Source organism: Oryctolagus cuniculus, chromosome 2 (genome assembly GCF_051225735.1).
Source record: "Oryctolagus cuniculus isolate XC-2025 breed Fujian yellow rabbit chromosome 2, ASM5122573v1, whole genome shotgun sequence".
Classification (NCBI taxonomy): Eukaryota; Metazoa; Chordata; class Mammalia; order Lagomorpha; family Leporidae; genus Oryctolagus; species Oryctolagus cuniculus.
The window spans coordinates 175,837,564-175,854,998 of record NC_142868.1 but is presented as its reverse complement, the minus strand read 5'-3'; the positions used below and the strand labels follow the sequence as shown (position 1 = coordinate 175,854,998).

The window sequence follows — 17,435 nt, the reverse complement described above, 5'->3', positions numbered from 1 at the left end:
CAGCCCCAGCCATAGTGGTAATTTGGGGAGTGAACCTGCGAATGGATGATCTCTCTCTCTGTCTCTCTCTCTCTCTCAGTGCTCCCCCAACTCTGCTTTTCAAATAAATAAAGTAAATCTTAAATAACTAAATAAGAAAGAAACTGCTCTTCTTAAAATCACAATAGGGTAGCAGTCAAAGCAGAGCCTGGTTCACAATCTGTTTGCAGCGGTTTCTGGATCATTCTTGGGAACTTTTTTCTCTCTACATTATTTATACTTTCTTTTTCCCCCAGACAACACCACCCCATGTTATTGGTCAGTTGGACAAACTTATCAGAGAGGTAAGATGGAATTAGTAAACACAGCCACCTTCATTTATATTAGTAAATTGAAAAGGTACGTATACATAATACTGTATTGGACCCTACATGAATTTTATTTTAGGGATGGTTGTGTTCTTGGTAATAATGAGGTGGGGGCTGTAACATGGTGGCAAAAATTGAAAAGTTTGGGTAATTGCTCAGTTTGAAAATCAGATTCACTTGAAAGAAATGTGGGAGGTGAGGGTTTAGAGACCACCCTGTCATCTGTTTCAGGGCTGAGTTTCTTACCCTGTAGTCAGATGTGACGTTGGCATGCAGTCAAAGCCCACTTTGACATGTTGGTGGCATTACCACCTAACATCTTGTTCTGGGGATTTCAACTTTATTGTCAGAAATTTCCATCTGCTAACTAAGGAGGAAATAAGATGATTTTATTACTGAGACATTCAAACTGTTTTAAACTGTTGCTGGTCAGTACCACAAAGGCCATTTTTACCCATGTAGCTGCCTGTTTGTCTCAGAAAGTGAAGCTGGGCCCCACAAATGTCTCCACTGCCGCTGTACAAAGGCTCACATTGGGTATCGGCCTTGGAATTTCCTATTGGTCTGTATGCAAATAACATCCTTGTTGTGCTGAGGTGTGTTATAAGGGAATCCAGAGAAAGATGTCCTCTAGAAAACCAAGAAGTCTGTGGCTCTGTTACCCCGCATGCACTCAGTCTCATCAGATCTTGAAAGCTAAGCAGGCCTGGTTAGTACTTGGATGGGAGAAAACACACACACACACACACACACACACACAGAATGGATACCACAAGTGTTGTGTATAAATATATGGAATGTTACTAAAATTAAAAGAACCATACAGGGGCAGGACTTGTGGCACAGCAGGTTTAGCCCCTTCTGCAATGCTGGCATCCCATGTGAGTGCCAGTTTGAGTGTCGGCTGCACCACTTCCAATCCAGCTCTCTACTAATGTGCCTGGGAAGGCAGTGGAAGATGGCCCAAGTGCATGGGCCCTTGCTACCCACATGGGAAACCTAGATGGAGTTGGAGACCCAGAGTTCCAGGCTCCTGGCTTCTTTGTGGCCACTTGGGGAGTAGACCAGTGGATGAAAAATCTCTCTCAGTCTCTTCCTCTCTCTGTAACTCTGCTTTTCAAATAAATAAATTAATTAAAAAAAAAAAATCATGGGGCTGGTGCTGTGGCATAGCAGGTAAAGCTGCTACCTGCAGTGCCGGCATCCCATATGGTACCAGTTCGTGCCTCCCTGCTCCACTTCTGATCCAGTTCCCTGCTAATGTCCTGGGAAAGCAGTGGAAGATGGCCCAAGTGTTTGGGCCCCTCCACCTGCGTGGGAGACCTGGAAGAAGTTCCAGGCTTCTGTCTTCAGATCGCCAATGCTGTTGGGATCATTTGAGGAGTGAACTAGTGGATGAAAGACCTTTTTGTTTCTCCCTCTCTCTGTATCTCTGCCTCTCAAATAAATAAACAAAATCTTTAAAAAAAATACATAGTTGAAGAAGTGCAGCGAAGAAATTCCAATTGAGTGGTCAGTACCTCATTTTAGAAAGATTGAGGCAGAGAAGTTGAGAAGACAGGGTCATGGGTCAGTACTGAACCAGCAGGCAGGTGTCTTAAGTGATTTGGGATTTATGTTGGCTAATGAACATCCTTGGGCAGGGTTTGGATGTGTCATGTCAAGCCTAGAGCAAGTCTATAATATGACTGAACTATGTTGGATGTGTGACAACTATGGTAACCTATTTCTGTGTTTTTGATTAGGTGTCTACCTTGGATGGAGTTTTAGAAGTCCGAAATGAACATTTTTGGACCCTTGGTTTTGGCTCATTGGTATGTTTCCTACATACTACTTCAGCTATAACTTAAAGCATATTTTTCAGTTTTTAAAACTACAAAGATAAAATTTTCATAGAACCTTTGATTCCTGTTTCTTTTTTTTTTTTTTCTTGAGATTTTTATTTTATTCATTTGAGAGACAGGGTTACAGAGAGAGAAATCTTCCATCTGCTGCTTCACTCTCCAAATGGCTGTAATGGCCAGGGCTGGGCCAGACTGAAGCCAGGAGCCTAGAGCTTATTCTGGATTTCCCACGTGGGTGGCAGGGGTCCAAGCCCTTGGTGCATCTTCCGCTGCATACCTAGGCACATTAAGAGGTAGCTGGATCAGAAGTAGAGCAGCTGGGGCTCGAACTGCTATGGGATGCTAACGTCACAGGCAATGGCTTTACCCAATATGCCACTGCACTGGGCCCTGATTCCTGTTTCTGTCTAGTAAGAGTCTAAAATGTAGTTGGACTCAATTACCTAATTGATATTAATTGGGAGATAGTTCTTTATTCGTTTTCTTTCAAACTGCTGTTGTGATCATAATACTGAATTGTCTGGATACATATAAGTCTATAGGCAGTATAATTCCTAAATATGAAAATATTGCAAAAGTAGAAAGTGCAGGTTTATTTTTAACTGCAGTTCTGAGTTTGAAAATTTTTTTACTGTGTTGATCCTTTATTTACTTATTTGTCTTTGTCCAAAATCCTTTTACTTAAGGTATACAAACTTCAAGCATTTCATAAATACAACTTTAGGAACACAGTGAGTCTTCACATTCTACCTCGCTCCCACTCGCACTCCCATCGTTCATCTTCCTCCCTCTCCTATTCCCATTCTTATTTTTTCCTAAGGTCTGTTTTCAGTTAACTTTATACATGACCCACTTCAGGAACATGTTGTTCAGTCTCCATATGTTTGCATATTTTCTAGAGATTCTTGAGTTGTTGATTTCCAGCTTCAATCCATTGTTATCAGAGAAGATGCATGGTATGATTTCAATTTTTTTGAATTTGATGAGACTTTATGGCCTAGCATGTAGTCTATTCTAGATAAAGTTCAATGTACTGTGAATAGAATATGTATTCTGCAGCTGTAGGATGAAAAGTCTATAGATATCTGTTAGGTCCATTTGGTCTATAGTGTTCATTAAATCTGTTGTTTCCTTGCTGATTTTCTGTTTGGTTGATGTGTCCATTGCTGAAATTGGAGTTTTGAAGGCCCCCAATACTACTGTATTGGAGTCTATGTCTCCCTTTAGATCCATTAACATTTCTTTTAAATAGCCAGGCGCCCTGTAATTAGGTGCATATACGTTTCTAATTGTTACATCTTCCTGTTGAATTGATCCCTTAATCATTACATACTACCCTCTTTGTTTCTTTTAACAGTTTTTGTGTTAAAGTCTATTTTGTCTGATATTAACATGGCTACATCAGCTCTTTTTTGGTTTCTGTTAGCATGGAATATCTTTTTCCAACCTTTCATTTTCAGTCTGTGTGTATCTTTTTTGGTGAGATGTGCTTCTACTTGTAGGCAGCAAATAAATGGGTTTTGTTTTTTAATCCATTCATGCAGTATGTATCTTTTCTTTCTTTTTTTTTTTTTTTTTTGAATGTATAGCTATTTATTTTTTTTCATAAATGCAATTTTAGGAATATAGTGATTCTTCCCACCATATCCTCCCTCCCACCCACACTCCTACCTCTCTTCCTCCTCCCTCTGCTGCTCCCATTCTTATATTTTACTAAGATCTATTTTCTTTTTTTAAATATTTTATTTATTTGGGAGGCAGAGTTATAGACAGTGAGAGGGAGAGACAGAGAGAAAGGCATTCCGTCTGTTGGTTCACTCCCGAGATGGCCGCAACAGCTGGAGCTGCACCGATCCAAAGCCAGGAGCCAGGAACTTCTTCCTGGTCTCCCACATGGGTGCAGGGGCCCAAGTACTTGGGCCATCCTCTACTGCTTTCCCAGGTCACAGCAGAGAACTGGATTGCAAGAGGAGCAGCTGGGAGTTGAAATAGCGCCCACGTGGAATGTTGGTGCTGAGGCAGAGGATTAACCTACTGCGCCACAGCCAGCCCCAAGATCTATTTTCAGTTGACTTTATACACATATGATTAACTCTATACTAAGTAGAATCCCACAAATTGTATGGAAAAAAAAAAAAAAAACTGAACAAGGGCTGTTCAAAGTCATTGCATCTCAAAGTGTTAATTTCACTTCTATGGATTACCTTTTAGGTGCTCTGTTAGTTATCACAGTCTGTAACTCTTAACTGGAGAGTTGAGGCCATTTGCATTCAAGGTGACTATTGATAAGTAAGGACTTGGCTCTGCCATTTTTCCATAAATATTCCTATTGTTTACTTTGGACTTCCTTTGTACTTTTACTGGGAGATTTTTTGCTTTTACCTTTTTTCATAGTGATGACCATGTTTCTGTGTGTAGCACATCCTTAAGGTAGGACGAGTGGTGACAAAGTCTTTCAATTTCTGTTTGTTATGGAAGGTTTTTACTTCACCTTCATTCATAAATGAGAGCTTTGCAGGGTACAGTATTCTGGGTTGACAGCTTTTTTTTTTTTTTCTTAAGGCTTGAAATTTATCTCACTATTCTCCCCTAGCCTATAGGGTTTCTGATGAACAGTCAGCTATGAGTCTAATTGGAGATCCTTTGAAAGTAATCTGGCATTTCTCTCATGCACTATTTATTTATTTATTTTTAAAGATGTATTTATTTATCTAAAAGTCAAAGTTACACAGAGAGAGGAGAGGCAGAGAGAGAGAGAGGTCCTCCATCCAATGGTTTACTCCCCAATTGGCTGCAACTGCCAGAACTGCCCCAGTCGGAAGCCAGGGGCCAGGAGCTTCTTCCAGGTCTCCCACGTGGGTGCAGGGGTCCAAGGACTTGGGCCATTTTCTTTCTTTCTTTTTTTTTTTTTTTTCTGATAGGCAGAGTTAGACAGAGAGAAAGGTCTTCATTCCATTAGTTCACTCCCCTAATGGCTGCCATGGCCGGCGTGCTGCGTGATCTGAAGCCAGGAGCCAGGTGCTTCTCCTGGTCTCCCGGGCAGGTGCAGGGCCCAGACACTTGGGCCATCTTCCACTGCACTCCCGGGCCACAGCAGAGAGCTGGCCTGGAAGAGGAGCAAACCGGGACAGAATCCAGCGCCCCAATTGGGACTAGAACCCGGGGTGCGGGCACCACAGGCGGAGGATTAGCCAAGTGAGCTGTGGTGCCGGCTATTGGGCCATCTTCTACTGCTTTCCCAGGCCATAGCAGAGAGCTGGATGGGAAGTGGAGCAGCTGGGACTTGAACCAGCGCCCATATGCGATGCTGGCGCTTCAGGCCATGGTGTTAACCTTCTGCGCCATAGTGCTGGCCCCTCATGCACATTTTAGAATCCTTTCTTTATGTTTTACTGTGGAGAGTTTGAATATAATGTGTCATGATGAGGATTTTTTCTGGTCACGTCTGTTAGGAGTCCTGTGAGCTTCTTGTATTTGGATGTCCCTTTCTTTCTCCAAATGAGAGGTATTTTCTGTAATTATTTCACTAAAAAGGCCTTTTAATCCATTCTCTCTTTCTACACCTTCAGGAACTCTTAAAACCTGTATTTTGGGTTGTTTGATAATATCCCATAAATCTCCAACAGTGTTATTTAGTTTTCTAATTTCTTCTTTCTATTCTTTCTGTTTTTCTTTTTTGTCTGACTTTGAAATTTCCAGTGATTTTCTTCTAACTTCGATATTCTTTATTCTGCCTCACCAAGTTTATTGTTAAGGCTTTCCACTGCATTTTTATTTGATCTATTTAATTCTTCATTTCCAATATTTCATTTTGATTTCTTTTTAAAATCTCAATTTCATGGGAAAAATTTTCATTCGTGTCATGTGTGGATTTCTTTAATTCATGGATTTGCTTCTGATTGTTTCTAGGTAATCCTATGATCATTTTTTTGGATTCCATTTCTAGGTTCTTCAAACTCTTCACCTTCACATTCTAGTATTAAAGTGTTGTGTTCCTTGGAGGCATCATGTTGTCTTCCTTTTCTTGTTTCTTGAATTGCTGTGTTTATTTTTAAGTATTTGTGGAGATACTTGCTGGTTTATGCCCCCCCCCCCCCCCCGCAATGATGTCTTTTATCTTTGAACTGTGCCTCTGTGGCATAGGGAAGTGGCTGCTCTTTCATTGAATACCCAGAAGTTTGTGCTGGGTGTGGCTAGGGAGCACTGTTCAGTGCTCCAGGGTGAGGGGCGTATCCAGGGTGACACCCGAGTTAGGTATGGTAAATCACCACCATCACACACCCCCCCTTTTTTTTTTAAATCAGAGAGAATGTTTGATCAGCTCTGTTGGCTTAGTCTCACACTCCTCCAAGGAGACCAAAGCCTGGGCACTAGTCCCAGTGGGTACAGTATTCATCCACACTGCCACAAGAACCACAAAGGATCCATGCAGTCAGTGTGAGCATGGATCCCACAGCAGTGACCCTCACCAGGGAATTTGGGAGCCCTGAGTTTGTGGAGCCAACCACAGTGACTACCAAAGACGCAGCCACACCCTGCGCCCTCCCACACAGCCACAGTGTTTTCACAGACCCAGCACACATGGCTCCCAAAGTCATGGACACCCTGCCCCTTGTTGGTTCTCCCAGCCAGACTCAGGCGTCTCCTCTCACTGGTTGCTGGGCACATGGACACAAGATGGTGCAGCTGTTACATGTGTCCAAAAGGGCTGGTTACAGGACACGAGTGCCAGGTGGTCAGGGAGAGAGAAATGTGCCCCCTTTTTTCCCTCTAGGTTATCAGGTACACTGTCCCCCACAGGGCTTCAAGCAGACTCCTGCCAGGCTCTTCCTTCAGCTTTATAGCCAGTGAGCTGCTGCAGGCTGGTCTCACCTCGCTCAAAAGCTGGTGCTGAGGCTCTCGGCTGCTGGGATTCTGAGCTGTGCACATCCACACCCTCTGCGTAGGTCCACAGGGTCCCTCTAATGTGGGTGGAGTTCCCTCTGCCGTTTTTTCCCTAGCTCTTCCCTGAGATTAAACTCTCTCCACTTTTTTTTTTTTTTTTTTTTTTTACCATTTCTGATTTGTTTATTATCTGTAACCTTTGGAAACTAATCACATGAAACTACAAAATTAGCAAATGTCTGAAATCTGTGTATAAAACATAAATTACCTCTAATTTCAAACTCTCATTTATTAGTGTACCACTCAATCTTAAAAAAAATGAAAAAGAAAAAAAAAGCGGCTCCAAAGATAGTCCTATACCGTTCTTTAAAAAAGGAAACTGTTCCTTTTAACTTTACACCCACCCCACACCCCAATTTCAAAACACATCATTTAATTGTCTTGGTCATGGACATTTCCAAGATGAGATTTTATATTTCGCTCCCATAGCTTCTGGTTACCAGAAAACCCATGCTTTCCTTTATTGAAGGAATTTGGTCTGGCTGATGTTGGTGTATCCCTTCCAATATTCTTCATCCTCATCTTTGCTTCTGAAGGCATTTCCTCTGGTTCACTATCTTCATCTTCATTAAAAGCCGCTGCTACTGAAAGGGTTTTTGGAGCAAGAGTTGGAACAGTTTCTTTAGGCTTACTTGATCCAAGTTTGATGGATATGGCTGATGCTTTCTTTGACGTCTGACTACCTATGGCAAATCCAAACTTGGAAATCTTTGTAGGTTTTGTTGGGAGGTCTGCAGCTTCTTCTTCAGCTGATCGTTTCTCAGCGCTGCGACTGGAACTTTCCCCTCCATTACTCCGGCGGCTCCAGCTCGCTGCAGCTTTTTGGGCTTCTCTTCTCCCGCCTTCCCGTCCGCCATTTTCCCCGCCGCGGCCTCCCTCCACTTTTTTTTAACTATCTTCCCCTAGACTATAGCAGTAAGTTCACTCCCTATTCTGCCACTTTGGAATCCCCCAGAGATTTTTTTTTTTAATTTAGATTTATTTATTTATTTTAAAGGCAGGGTTATAGTGAGGCAGAAAGAGAAAGAGAGGTTTGTTTTTTTTTTTTTTTTTTAAGATTTATTTATTTGAAAGTCAGAGTTACACAGAGAGAAAAGGAGAGGCAGAGAGAGAGAGAGAAAGAGGTGTCTTCCATCTGCTGATTCACTCCCCAGTTGGCTAACTCTTTGGGTTCCTGCACATATGTGGGAGACTCTGAAGAATCTCCTGGCTCCTGGCTTCAGATCAGCTCAGCTCCAGCCTTTGCAGCCATTTGGAGAGTGAACCAGTGGCTGGAAGACCTCGGTCTCTACCTCTCTCTGCAAGTATCTATCTTTCAAAAATCTTAAAAAAAAAAAAAATAAATCAATGTCACAAAAGCCTAAGGTGACCACATACATATGTCATAATCATAGACCATTCAAGTGCAAACTCTGAAATAGTTCCATTTATTTTCAGAACTTTGGTTTCTGATCATACTGAAAGGTGGTATGCTATCTTTTATAGTTTTGTGTAGTGGTAGTGGCAAAGAAAAGGGAGAAATCATAGGTGATTTGATTTTTAGACATGATTTGTCTTACCAAAAGTAATCAGCTATACTTGAAACTCAAGCAATATAGATATTTTCTCTATCTCATGGTTGAAGTAGCTCTCTTTTCCCTCTTTTGTATTTAGGCTTCCAAATCATAGATTCAGGCACATTGGAATTAAATTAACTATTTGGCTAATTTCTGTATAATATATTTTTTTAGTAATTTTTTCTTTTCTGAAAGTGTGAATTTTGTCTAGAAATCAACATGGAATGGCTGCTCGACATTTTAAAATTTTTATTATTGTTCTTTATAGATTTATTTATTTTACTTGAATGTTGTAGTTATAGAGAGGGAGAGGCAGAAGCAGAGACAGTGATCATCCATCCACTGGTTCACTCCCCAAATGACTGCAACAGTTGGAGCTGGGCCAGTCTAAAGCCAGAAGCCAGGAGCCAGGAGATTCTTCAGAGTCTCCCACATTGTGTAGGAACCCAAGGAGTTAGACCATCTTTCACTGCTTTCACAGGCACATTAGCAGGGAGCTGGATTGGCAGTGTAGTAGCCAAGACTCAAACCAACACCCATATGGGATGCCAGCACACCAGTCAGGCTTCACCCGCTATGCCACAGTGCTGGCCCCTGGAGATTTTATTTAATTCTCTTTTATTTACTGTATATTTTAAGTTTTTGTTAGGCAAATTGTACCCCACTGTTAGAAAAATATTAACTTGTAATTCAATGAAAAGAGAAAGGGTGCTGCACTGTGGCGTAGGATGTTAAGCCTCAGTGCAGCGTGGGCATCCCTTATGAGCGCCATTTCGATCCTGGCTGTTCTACTTCTGATCCAGCTCCTGGCTAATGTGCTGGGGAAAGCAGCAGAGGATAGCCCAAGTGCTTGAGCCCCTGCACCCACATGGCAGACCTGGAAGCGCTGGGCTCCTGGCTTTGTCCTGGTCTTAGAATGAACCAGCAGGTGGAGGATCAGTCTCTCTCTCTCTGTCTCTCTGTAACTCTCTCTCTCTGTAACTCTCTCTCTCTCTCTCTCTCTGATTTGCAAATAAATAAAATAGAGAAGTTAATTAAAATAAGATAAATTTCACAAGTACGGCATGTTGGATAATAAGCAATAATACTAATGTGTCTAAAAGTACAGATATTTCAGGTGGCAGGAAAACAGGAGGAGGAGAGAAAGAAGTTAGGAAGGAGAGGGAGAAGGAAGGAGGAAAAAAGAAAGGAAAAAGATAGGTTAGAGGAGGATAGCAGAAGTCCTGAAGTGCTGAGGAGTCTGGATTTAACAGGATCAGTGGAATGTAAGTACAGTAATCGGAGCTCAGGAAAACTGTAGGTGTGGGTGACTGGTAATCAGGCAGGAAATGAGGGCGGTGGTCTAGGGTAGAAACAAGGGGAGCTGAGCTTGGGCACAAACAGTGGAATCAGGGACAGGTGGAGTCATCACATTCTGGGAGCACAAGTGGAGCACCTGCTTCTCAACTGAGAGCCACGGCCAAGGGCAAAGGACTCCGCAAAGATCATCTGAAGTTTCCTCCCCTTGGTTACGGGGGAGATAAAGAGCACTGGGCACTGCAGTGACAGAAGTAAAGCGATCAGCTGAGAAGGAGGCTACCATGTATGTTTTAAAAGTAGATAATGGCTGGCGCCACGGCTCAATAGGCTAATCCTCCGCCTAGCGGCGCCAGCACTCCGGGTTCTAGTCCCGGTCGGGGCGCCGGATTCTGTCCCGGTTGCCCCTCTTCCAGGCCAGCTCTCTGCTGTGGCCAGGGAGTACAGTGGAGAATGGCCCAAGTACTTGGGCCCTGCACCCCATGGGAGACCAGGAGAAGCACCTGGCTCTTGCCATCGGATCAGTGCGCCGGCCGCAGCGGCCATTGGAGGGTGAACCAACAGCAAAGGAAGACCTTTCTCTCTGTCTCTCTCACTGTCCACTCTGCCTTTAAAAAAAAAAAAAAAAAGTAGATAATAATAAAATAGCCAGTACAGCAGTGATCCTGTTTGGGTTAGAACACAGAAAAGAATATGGAGAATGGCCACTTATCTTTGGATGGCAGGGTAATAATTTTTATTCTTTGTTTTAAATATTTATTTGTTTGAAAGGCAGAGTTACTGAGAGAGGGAGAGACAGAAAGATCTTCCATCTACTAGTTCACTCTCCAAATGGTTGCCACAGCCAGAGCTGGCCTGATCCGAAGCCAGAAGCCTAGAGCTTCTTCCAGGTCTCCCACATGGGTGCAGGGGCGCAAGGACTTGGGCCATCCTCCACTGCTTTCCCAGGCACATTAGCAGGGAGCTGGATAGGAAGCGGAGCAGTCAGGATTCGAACTGGCACCCATATGGGATGCCGGCACTGCAGGCATCAGCTTTACCCGCTGCACCACAGCACTGGCCCCCATGCCATACTTTTTAATTGATAGTCTCTTGGTGTAGAATGCCTGTCTCCACTTTTTGAAATTCCATTCATTGACCCCAGATCAAATGCCATCTTCGTTTGAAGTCTTCTGCAGTTGAAATTCAAACATAGCTTTTCTCTCCTTCCACTGCATATTTCATGCATTTCATTTATATTCTGCCTTGGGTTATAATATGCCTGCCTTCTTCCTACATGGATCTCTCCCTCTCTCTCTCTCTTTCAAAGCATTTTAAAGAGTCAGATCATTTCATTAACTCTGAATGTTGGGACTCACCAGTAAGTATCTTTAGGAAATGTCAAGACATTACGCTTTAGCTTTCTAAAAAAATCAAGTACTATCCAAATCATTAAATAAAATGTTCATTTCTAGTGGAGTTTTCATACTGTAATTCTAAGCAATCTCATGATTTTGCCCCCTTTAGGCTGGATCAGTGCATGTGCGAATTCGGCGAGATGCAAATGAACAAATGGTTCTTGCTCATGTGACCAACAGACTGTACACCCTAGTGTCTACCCTGACTGTTCAGATTTTTAAGGATGATTGGATTCGGCCTGCCTTACTCTCTGGACCAGTTGCAGCCAACGTCCTAAACCTTTCAGATCATCACATAATTCCAATGCCGCTGTTAAAGGGTTCTGATGACTTGAACCCTGTTACATCAACTCCAGCCAAACCTAGTAGTCCACCTCCAGAATTTTCATTTAACACCCCTGGAAAAAATGTGAACCCAGTTATTCTTCTGAACACACAAACAAGGCCTTACGGTTTGGGTCTTAATCATGGACACACGTCTTACAGCAACATGCTTAATCAAGCACTTGGAGTTCCAGGAATTGGAGCAACTCAGGGGTTCAGGACTGGTTATACCAACATGCCAAGTAGATTTGGAACCAGTAATAACAGAATTGGACAACCAAGACCATGATGTACAGTAACTTGATTTTTATGAAGCATATTGACTCCTTGGCTTCCACATTATTTAGTAATCCAACTTTGCATTGACTGTTCAGTCATTTACTCAGAATGGTAGAGACTAATAGGTTTGTTCATGTTTCATGAAATCTATAAACTCTATTTTTGTAAAATGTATTTGCAGCAGTGAGATCCTTGTAAGTGTTACAGGCTTTTAAGAGGCTTCCGTTAGAAAGTGTTTTTCTCTAAATTTGAAGTTTGCTATCTTTGTTTTTGCAGTTGACTGCGGTGCGATATGACCTTTCCTTTCTAAGAAAGGTACTTGGTAGAATGAATCTGTCACTAGAATATAATATTTTCTTCAGTGAAATTTATAAACATACTTCTTAAATACTACACATTTTAGGAAAGGTAAAAAATGTTCATGCAAAAAGAAAAAGTCTCTTTTATAGCTTTTCCAAATTTAAATGCTGCACTTTTCTTTGAGGTCCTTCTGAGTTATATCGTAAAAGCAAAAATTTTTATCAGAAATTTTAGAATATATTCTACTATCTGGCACAATATAATTTTTTAACTATAGGATTTTTGTTGAATTTTTTTCATTTAGAAATTTCAATACATTTGTAAATAGTCTATGGTTCTCAGTGTTTTAGTTTGAAATGAATACCAAATATTTGGTGATAAATAACAGGAGAATCCCAGTTGTCTGTATTCTACTTATAATCAAATACTGACATAATGATGGAATTTTTTGGTCACATTTTCGTTGGTTGACTTTTTAATTTCTGATTTATTAACTATATAGAATGTATTACAAAATTTCATACATACTGTGGCATTTGATATATTTTGAAGTTGCATGACAAATTGACTCCATGTTATATAATTTTACCAAAGCCTAATGGACCTTATATGGTAGAATGCGGTATTGTTAGGTCTGCAGTGGGAAGTGTCTAGCTTTTTGTTTGAATTATTAACTGTAGTGAGCTGTGAGAATCATACGGGTTATTTAATTTTCAGTTTCCCAATGCGCACTTTAAGGACTTTCCAGCAAGCTCAGTCATGGCCAACAGCAGTCGCTCGTGACCTGGAGGTTTTTGTCTCATTTTATCATGAGTTCTCCAGTGACAGTTTTAAAAAGAGACTTTGAGAACGGATTCAGTGTTCTTAGAATCCGGTATTCCTGGAGATGTCCGGTTTTCCCAGCCATTACCCAGCTATCTGGCGCCTTGTTTTTCAAGAATTTGCACCACCAGTCTCTTCAGTCAGCTCCTCCTCTTTTAAATAGGAGTGATACTCCCCATTTTTCCACAGTGGAATGGTGAGCCAGCAGCCATCTCTGCCAGGCAGAGTCGGAGTCCCCTGGGCTAGCGAGGGGTCATGTTCTGAGTACCTCTTGCTTAGTGAGGATCTGGTCATTGTCTTGGCCGCCTGTGCCCCTGTTCGGGCATTTGATCTGCTGAGGAAATACAGCCTGTGCTACCTGACAGCTGGAGAAGGAGATGTCATACCATGAGGCCACCTGTTCTTTCTCCTTTGTTATATTCTCCAATGATGACTGTGCCCATTCTTGCCTGCTGTTAAAGGGTGATTCTGTCCTAAGTTGGCCTCATCTAAACGTGATTGTTGGGCCATGCACTGGGTGGTGGTTAACAGGTATGTGCTGCCCCGCTGCATAGCTTCTTCATCCCTGTGGGATTTTAAAGGGTGCAGTTGGTTATGGAACACAGCTCTGTGCAGGTTTAGTGGTACTTCCTCAATAGCCATTCAAGGGCAGCACCTGCACAGTTGTCCCACCAAAGGTGCTTTAATACCCACATTCACTGCTGGAGAAAGGACACTGACTGGGGAGCAATTGGCCCAGTAATACAACCTCACAGGTGACATTGGCTTATGGCATTAATTTGTAGAGAATCTTACTTCCAGGTGCTGGCTAACTTCTGGAGCTGAAAATAAGGAACTGAGCAGCTGTAGCCTGCAGGCGACAGCCTTGTGAGTAAACCTTGCCACAGAAGCACCTGAAGCCAGACAAAGAAGTCTGATTTAAATAGAATGAGGATGGCTCAAAAGTTAGTGAAAAATGAAATTATAACTTTATTAGGTGCAAGAAATTTTTTGAGACCCATGCATACTTGTACTTGGCCTGTGGTTTGTAATTGAGAATGAGCTGCATGGAGTGTGATTAGCCCAGTTGTAGGAAGTCGTTGTTGTAATGGGAGAAACTGCTAGAAAACAAGAGATCTGGATGCCGGTCCTGGTGCCGCCACTGTGTAAGTAGTCCTCTAACCATGGACGAGGCATTGAACTTCTCTGAGCTTTCCCATCTGTAAAGTGGGGGAGGGGAATGAATTAGTTGCTCTCAAAATAGCAACTCTGAAGTTGTGTGACTAAATCTGCAGAATATGTGCTCAACTGGTAAACACATATAGGCCAGAATGTCCAGTGTTTCCTTAATACAGAGGCTAAATGTTGCCTACACCAACACCCAAGCCATTAATTCGAGGTGCCATGGGACTAAGGTCAGATACAGACTAGCACAGTTTAGATCTTTAGTTTTCTTTCAGACTCGCCTCAATTTAAAAACGTTTTGTTTAGAGAGATTTCTCTAAGACTTGTTTCTTTTGGGGGGGGGGAGCTATTTTAGGGGTGCTGAAAGAAGATGAGAGCAGGGTAGCTTTCTCTTTTGTAGTGAACAAAAGAATGGGATACATTTTTTAATCCCCCAAGTCATGATTGGAATTCCGGGCAGCATGTCTGCTCCCCTCTTAAACAGCCGAGTTCTTGAGTGAAGGATGCCCACCTCTAGGGGGAGTCCAGACTGCTTCTCTGACCAGAAAGTGCTTTTAACATTCCAGAGTGTTTGAATTAAACTGTTTGAATGAAAGAATCTTTGTGGAGTTTTCTTTCTGGTTCTCGGTCATTTTGGTTAGTTTCGAAGTAGCTTTTCTTGGTGATTTAATGAGAATCGCTTACATGCCAGGTTCTGTACTAAATAAGCATATGCTACACACACACACACACACACACACACACACACTTCTTTTTAAAAAGATTTATTTATTTATTTGAAAGAGAAGGAGAGGCTGGTTCACTCCCCAAATGGCCACAATGGCCAGAGCTGCACCTGTCTGAACCCAGGAGCCAGGAGCCTCTTCCAGGTCTCCCACACAGGTGCAGGGGCCCAAGGACTTGGGCCATCTTCTGCTTTTCCAAGCCATAGCAGAGAGCTCGATCAGAAGTGGAGCAGCCGGGTCTTGAACCGGTGTCCATATGGGATGCCAGCACTGCAGACGGCGGCCTTACCTTCTATGCCATAGCGCCAGCCCTGGTACATCCCTTTTTGTATCCTGTTTTTGGGGCCAAGAGTAACACACAAGCAAGATGCCTTCTGGGAGCTGGGAATCGTAATTGGAGAGTTGAGACATGAAATGATTACATATGTCATCCAATTAAACTCTCTCACACTTTGCCTTTTTCTTTGGCTTTCTTTGGCCAAGATTTTTAAGTCTCCAGGTAAAACGTAATGGGGTCCCCCAGCATTCATTGGCTTGAGGACCCCTTGATTTAAGCAGTTACTAGTTTAACATAACACTAAGGTCATCTTCTTCGAATTGCCAGCCAACAAGCCTGACTTCCTGCAGGGAAGTTAACTTGGCTACCACGTGGCTAAGTTTTCTCACCAGTGCTGCCTCGGGGAAAAATCCCACGGTGCTCAGGTCAAAGAACACCAGTTGCTTAAGATTCTGAGACACCCAGGAAGGCGAGCCATCCGTCCCTGCTCACACAATTCCCTGCCAGATCCAGCTGCTGGAAGTCTTTCCGAGGCTTCTCTTCCAAAAATGCACCTGGGTAAAGAAACACGTTTATTAGTTGGAAGGAAAACAGTTGTTGAAGAGAGTTGTGTGTTTACACACACACACCAGAATTGCAACTGGAAAAGACCACGTTTGAATTAGTGCCTTGCTTCAGAAAGAAACAAGAATTCTCTAGATAGGGCCGTGATTGTGAGGATGATCCATTGCATCTCTAATTTGGGTTTTTCCTAAGGGAATGTAAGGGAATCTGATAACTACTAGCAGTATAGCCAGGTGGTGTCCGCATTACCCTCTGTGTGAGTCTTGGAGGAAATGCAAAGTTGCTGAACAATTGAGATGTGAAAGGCACTCTCAGGTACTCTACCTGTTTTCCAAACTGGATCCAGACCTTGGCAACTGGAGGGCATTTCCTGCTGGAGAGACATTGGTTCTTTGGCTGTGGGATGGCCTAACTATAAACTTGAAGGAAGGTTTGGGTGTTCTTTGTTGTTGCTGCTGGGTGGGGTGTTTGTAACCCCCCCCCCCCACTTTGGCCGTTGAGGAAGTTCCCCCATTCCACCAGGTCAAAATCAGTGTGGAGATCCTGTCCTTGTGGTAGGCCAAGAAGGCAGGCCTCTGAGGTGTGATTTCTGTGTTCCCATGTTACGAGTTGATATGGTATTGGAACCAGGTGAGTCTAGCAAGAGGCAGAACTCCCTGTCTTCCAGGCCTCGCAGCACCATGCACGTGGGAGTTCTGAAGGCTCCACATGAATTGCGTGCCGGATGCTGTGCCGAGCCTTCGCCCTGCCCGCTTGCTGGCCTTTTCAGCATGACTAATTCCCCTGAACCCAGGCAGGGCAGTCTGGCGGATGGGACCAGGGAGCTGTCTTCCCTGCGTGTTTGTACTCTGGGCTGCCGCCCACAAACTGGAGGAGACACCTCCTCCTGCTTTTTCAGTCCATTCTGCTCGTCCCAGCTCATCTAGGCCTCACCCAGCCTTGAGTGTGCAAGGTTGAATTTGTGATGGAATAAACTTGGTCTGCTGAGAGATGGATATTAACTCGTGCCAGGCTTAGAGAAACGAGGGTCCAGGATGCAGCTTGGATTCCACACAGGAAGAGAGATTTCTGGAGAAGGTGTTAAAGTCCCCTGCCACCAGGCCGGCGCTGCGGCTCACTAGGCTAATCCTCCGCCTAGTGGCGCCGGCACACCAGGTTCTAGTCCCGGTCGGGGCGCCGGATTCTGTCCCGGTTGCCCCTCTTCCAGGCCAGCCCTCTGCTGTGACCAGGGAGTGCAGTGGAGGATGGCCCAGGTGCTTGGGTCCTGCACCCCATGGGAGACCAGGAAAAGCACCTGGCTCCTGGCTCCTGCCATCGGATCAGCGCGGTGCGCTGGCCGCAGCGCGCTGGCCACGGCGGCCATTGGAGGGTGAACCAACGGCAAAGGAAGACCTTTCTCTCTGTCTCTCTCTCTCACTGTCCACTCTGCCTGTCAAAAAAATAAAATAAATAAATAAAAAGTCCCCTGCCACCGTCTCCATGCAGAAGACCCGCTGTTCCCAGGAAAGGACAAACAGCTGAAGTGACGGAAAGGTTTCGTGCCGTGCATCTGGTGTTCAGGTTAACAAGCAAAGACTTAAAAGGTGCCAGCCGCCA

At 43.5% G+C, this 17,435-nt stretch overlaps 3 protein-coding genes and 1 pseudogene across 19 annotated transcripts in view; 1 reads left to right on the top strand and 3 right to left on the bottom strand.

The window, feature by feature from the left end:
• Positions 1–14,868, top strand: part of SLC30A6 (solute carrier family 30 member 6) — a 48,969-nt gene extending 34,101 nt beyond the window's left edge. For 7 of the 17 annotated variants that reach the window (XM_089326573.1, XM_051843026.3, XM_051843032.3 and 4 more), the window contains 3 exons: positions 276–323; positions 2,093–2,161; positions 11,494–14,868. In XM_089326573.1, the coding sequence (XP_089182699.1) occupies positions 276–323; positions 2,093–2,117 (73 nt within the window). In that variant the 3' untranslated portion in view covers positions 2,118–2,161; positions 11,494–14,868. Of the gene's footprint in view, positions 1–275; positions 324–2,092; positions 2,162–3,090; positions 3,148–11,493 lie in introns of all 17 variants that reach the window. The other 10 variants (XM_089326574.1, XM_051843027.3, XM_089326571.1 and 7 more) reach the window with 6 other exon arrangements.
• MEMO1 (mediator of cell motility 1) overlaps positions 1–17,435 on the bottom strand; it is a 652,780-nt gene that overhangs the window by 272,440 nt on the left and 362,905 nt on the right. The gene's annotated exons all lie outside the window — the stretch shown is intronic.
• LOC127490344 (PEST proteolytic signal-containing nuclear protein pseudogene) lies at positions 7,347–8,007 on the bottom strand (annotated as a pseudogene).
• Positions 15,497–17,435, bottom strand: part of NLRC4 (NLR family CARD domain containing 4) — a 52,730-nt gene continuing 50,791 nt past the window's right edge. The window contains 2 exon segments of the mRNA XM_089327069.1: positions 15,497–15,731; positions 15,733–15,829. Coding sequence (XP_089183195.1) covers positions 15,560–15,731; positions 15,733–15,829 — 269 coding nt within the window. The 3' untranslated portion in view covers positions 15,497–15,559.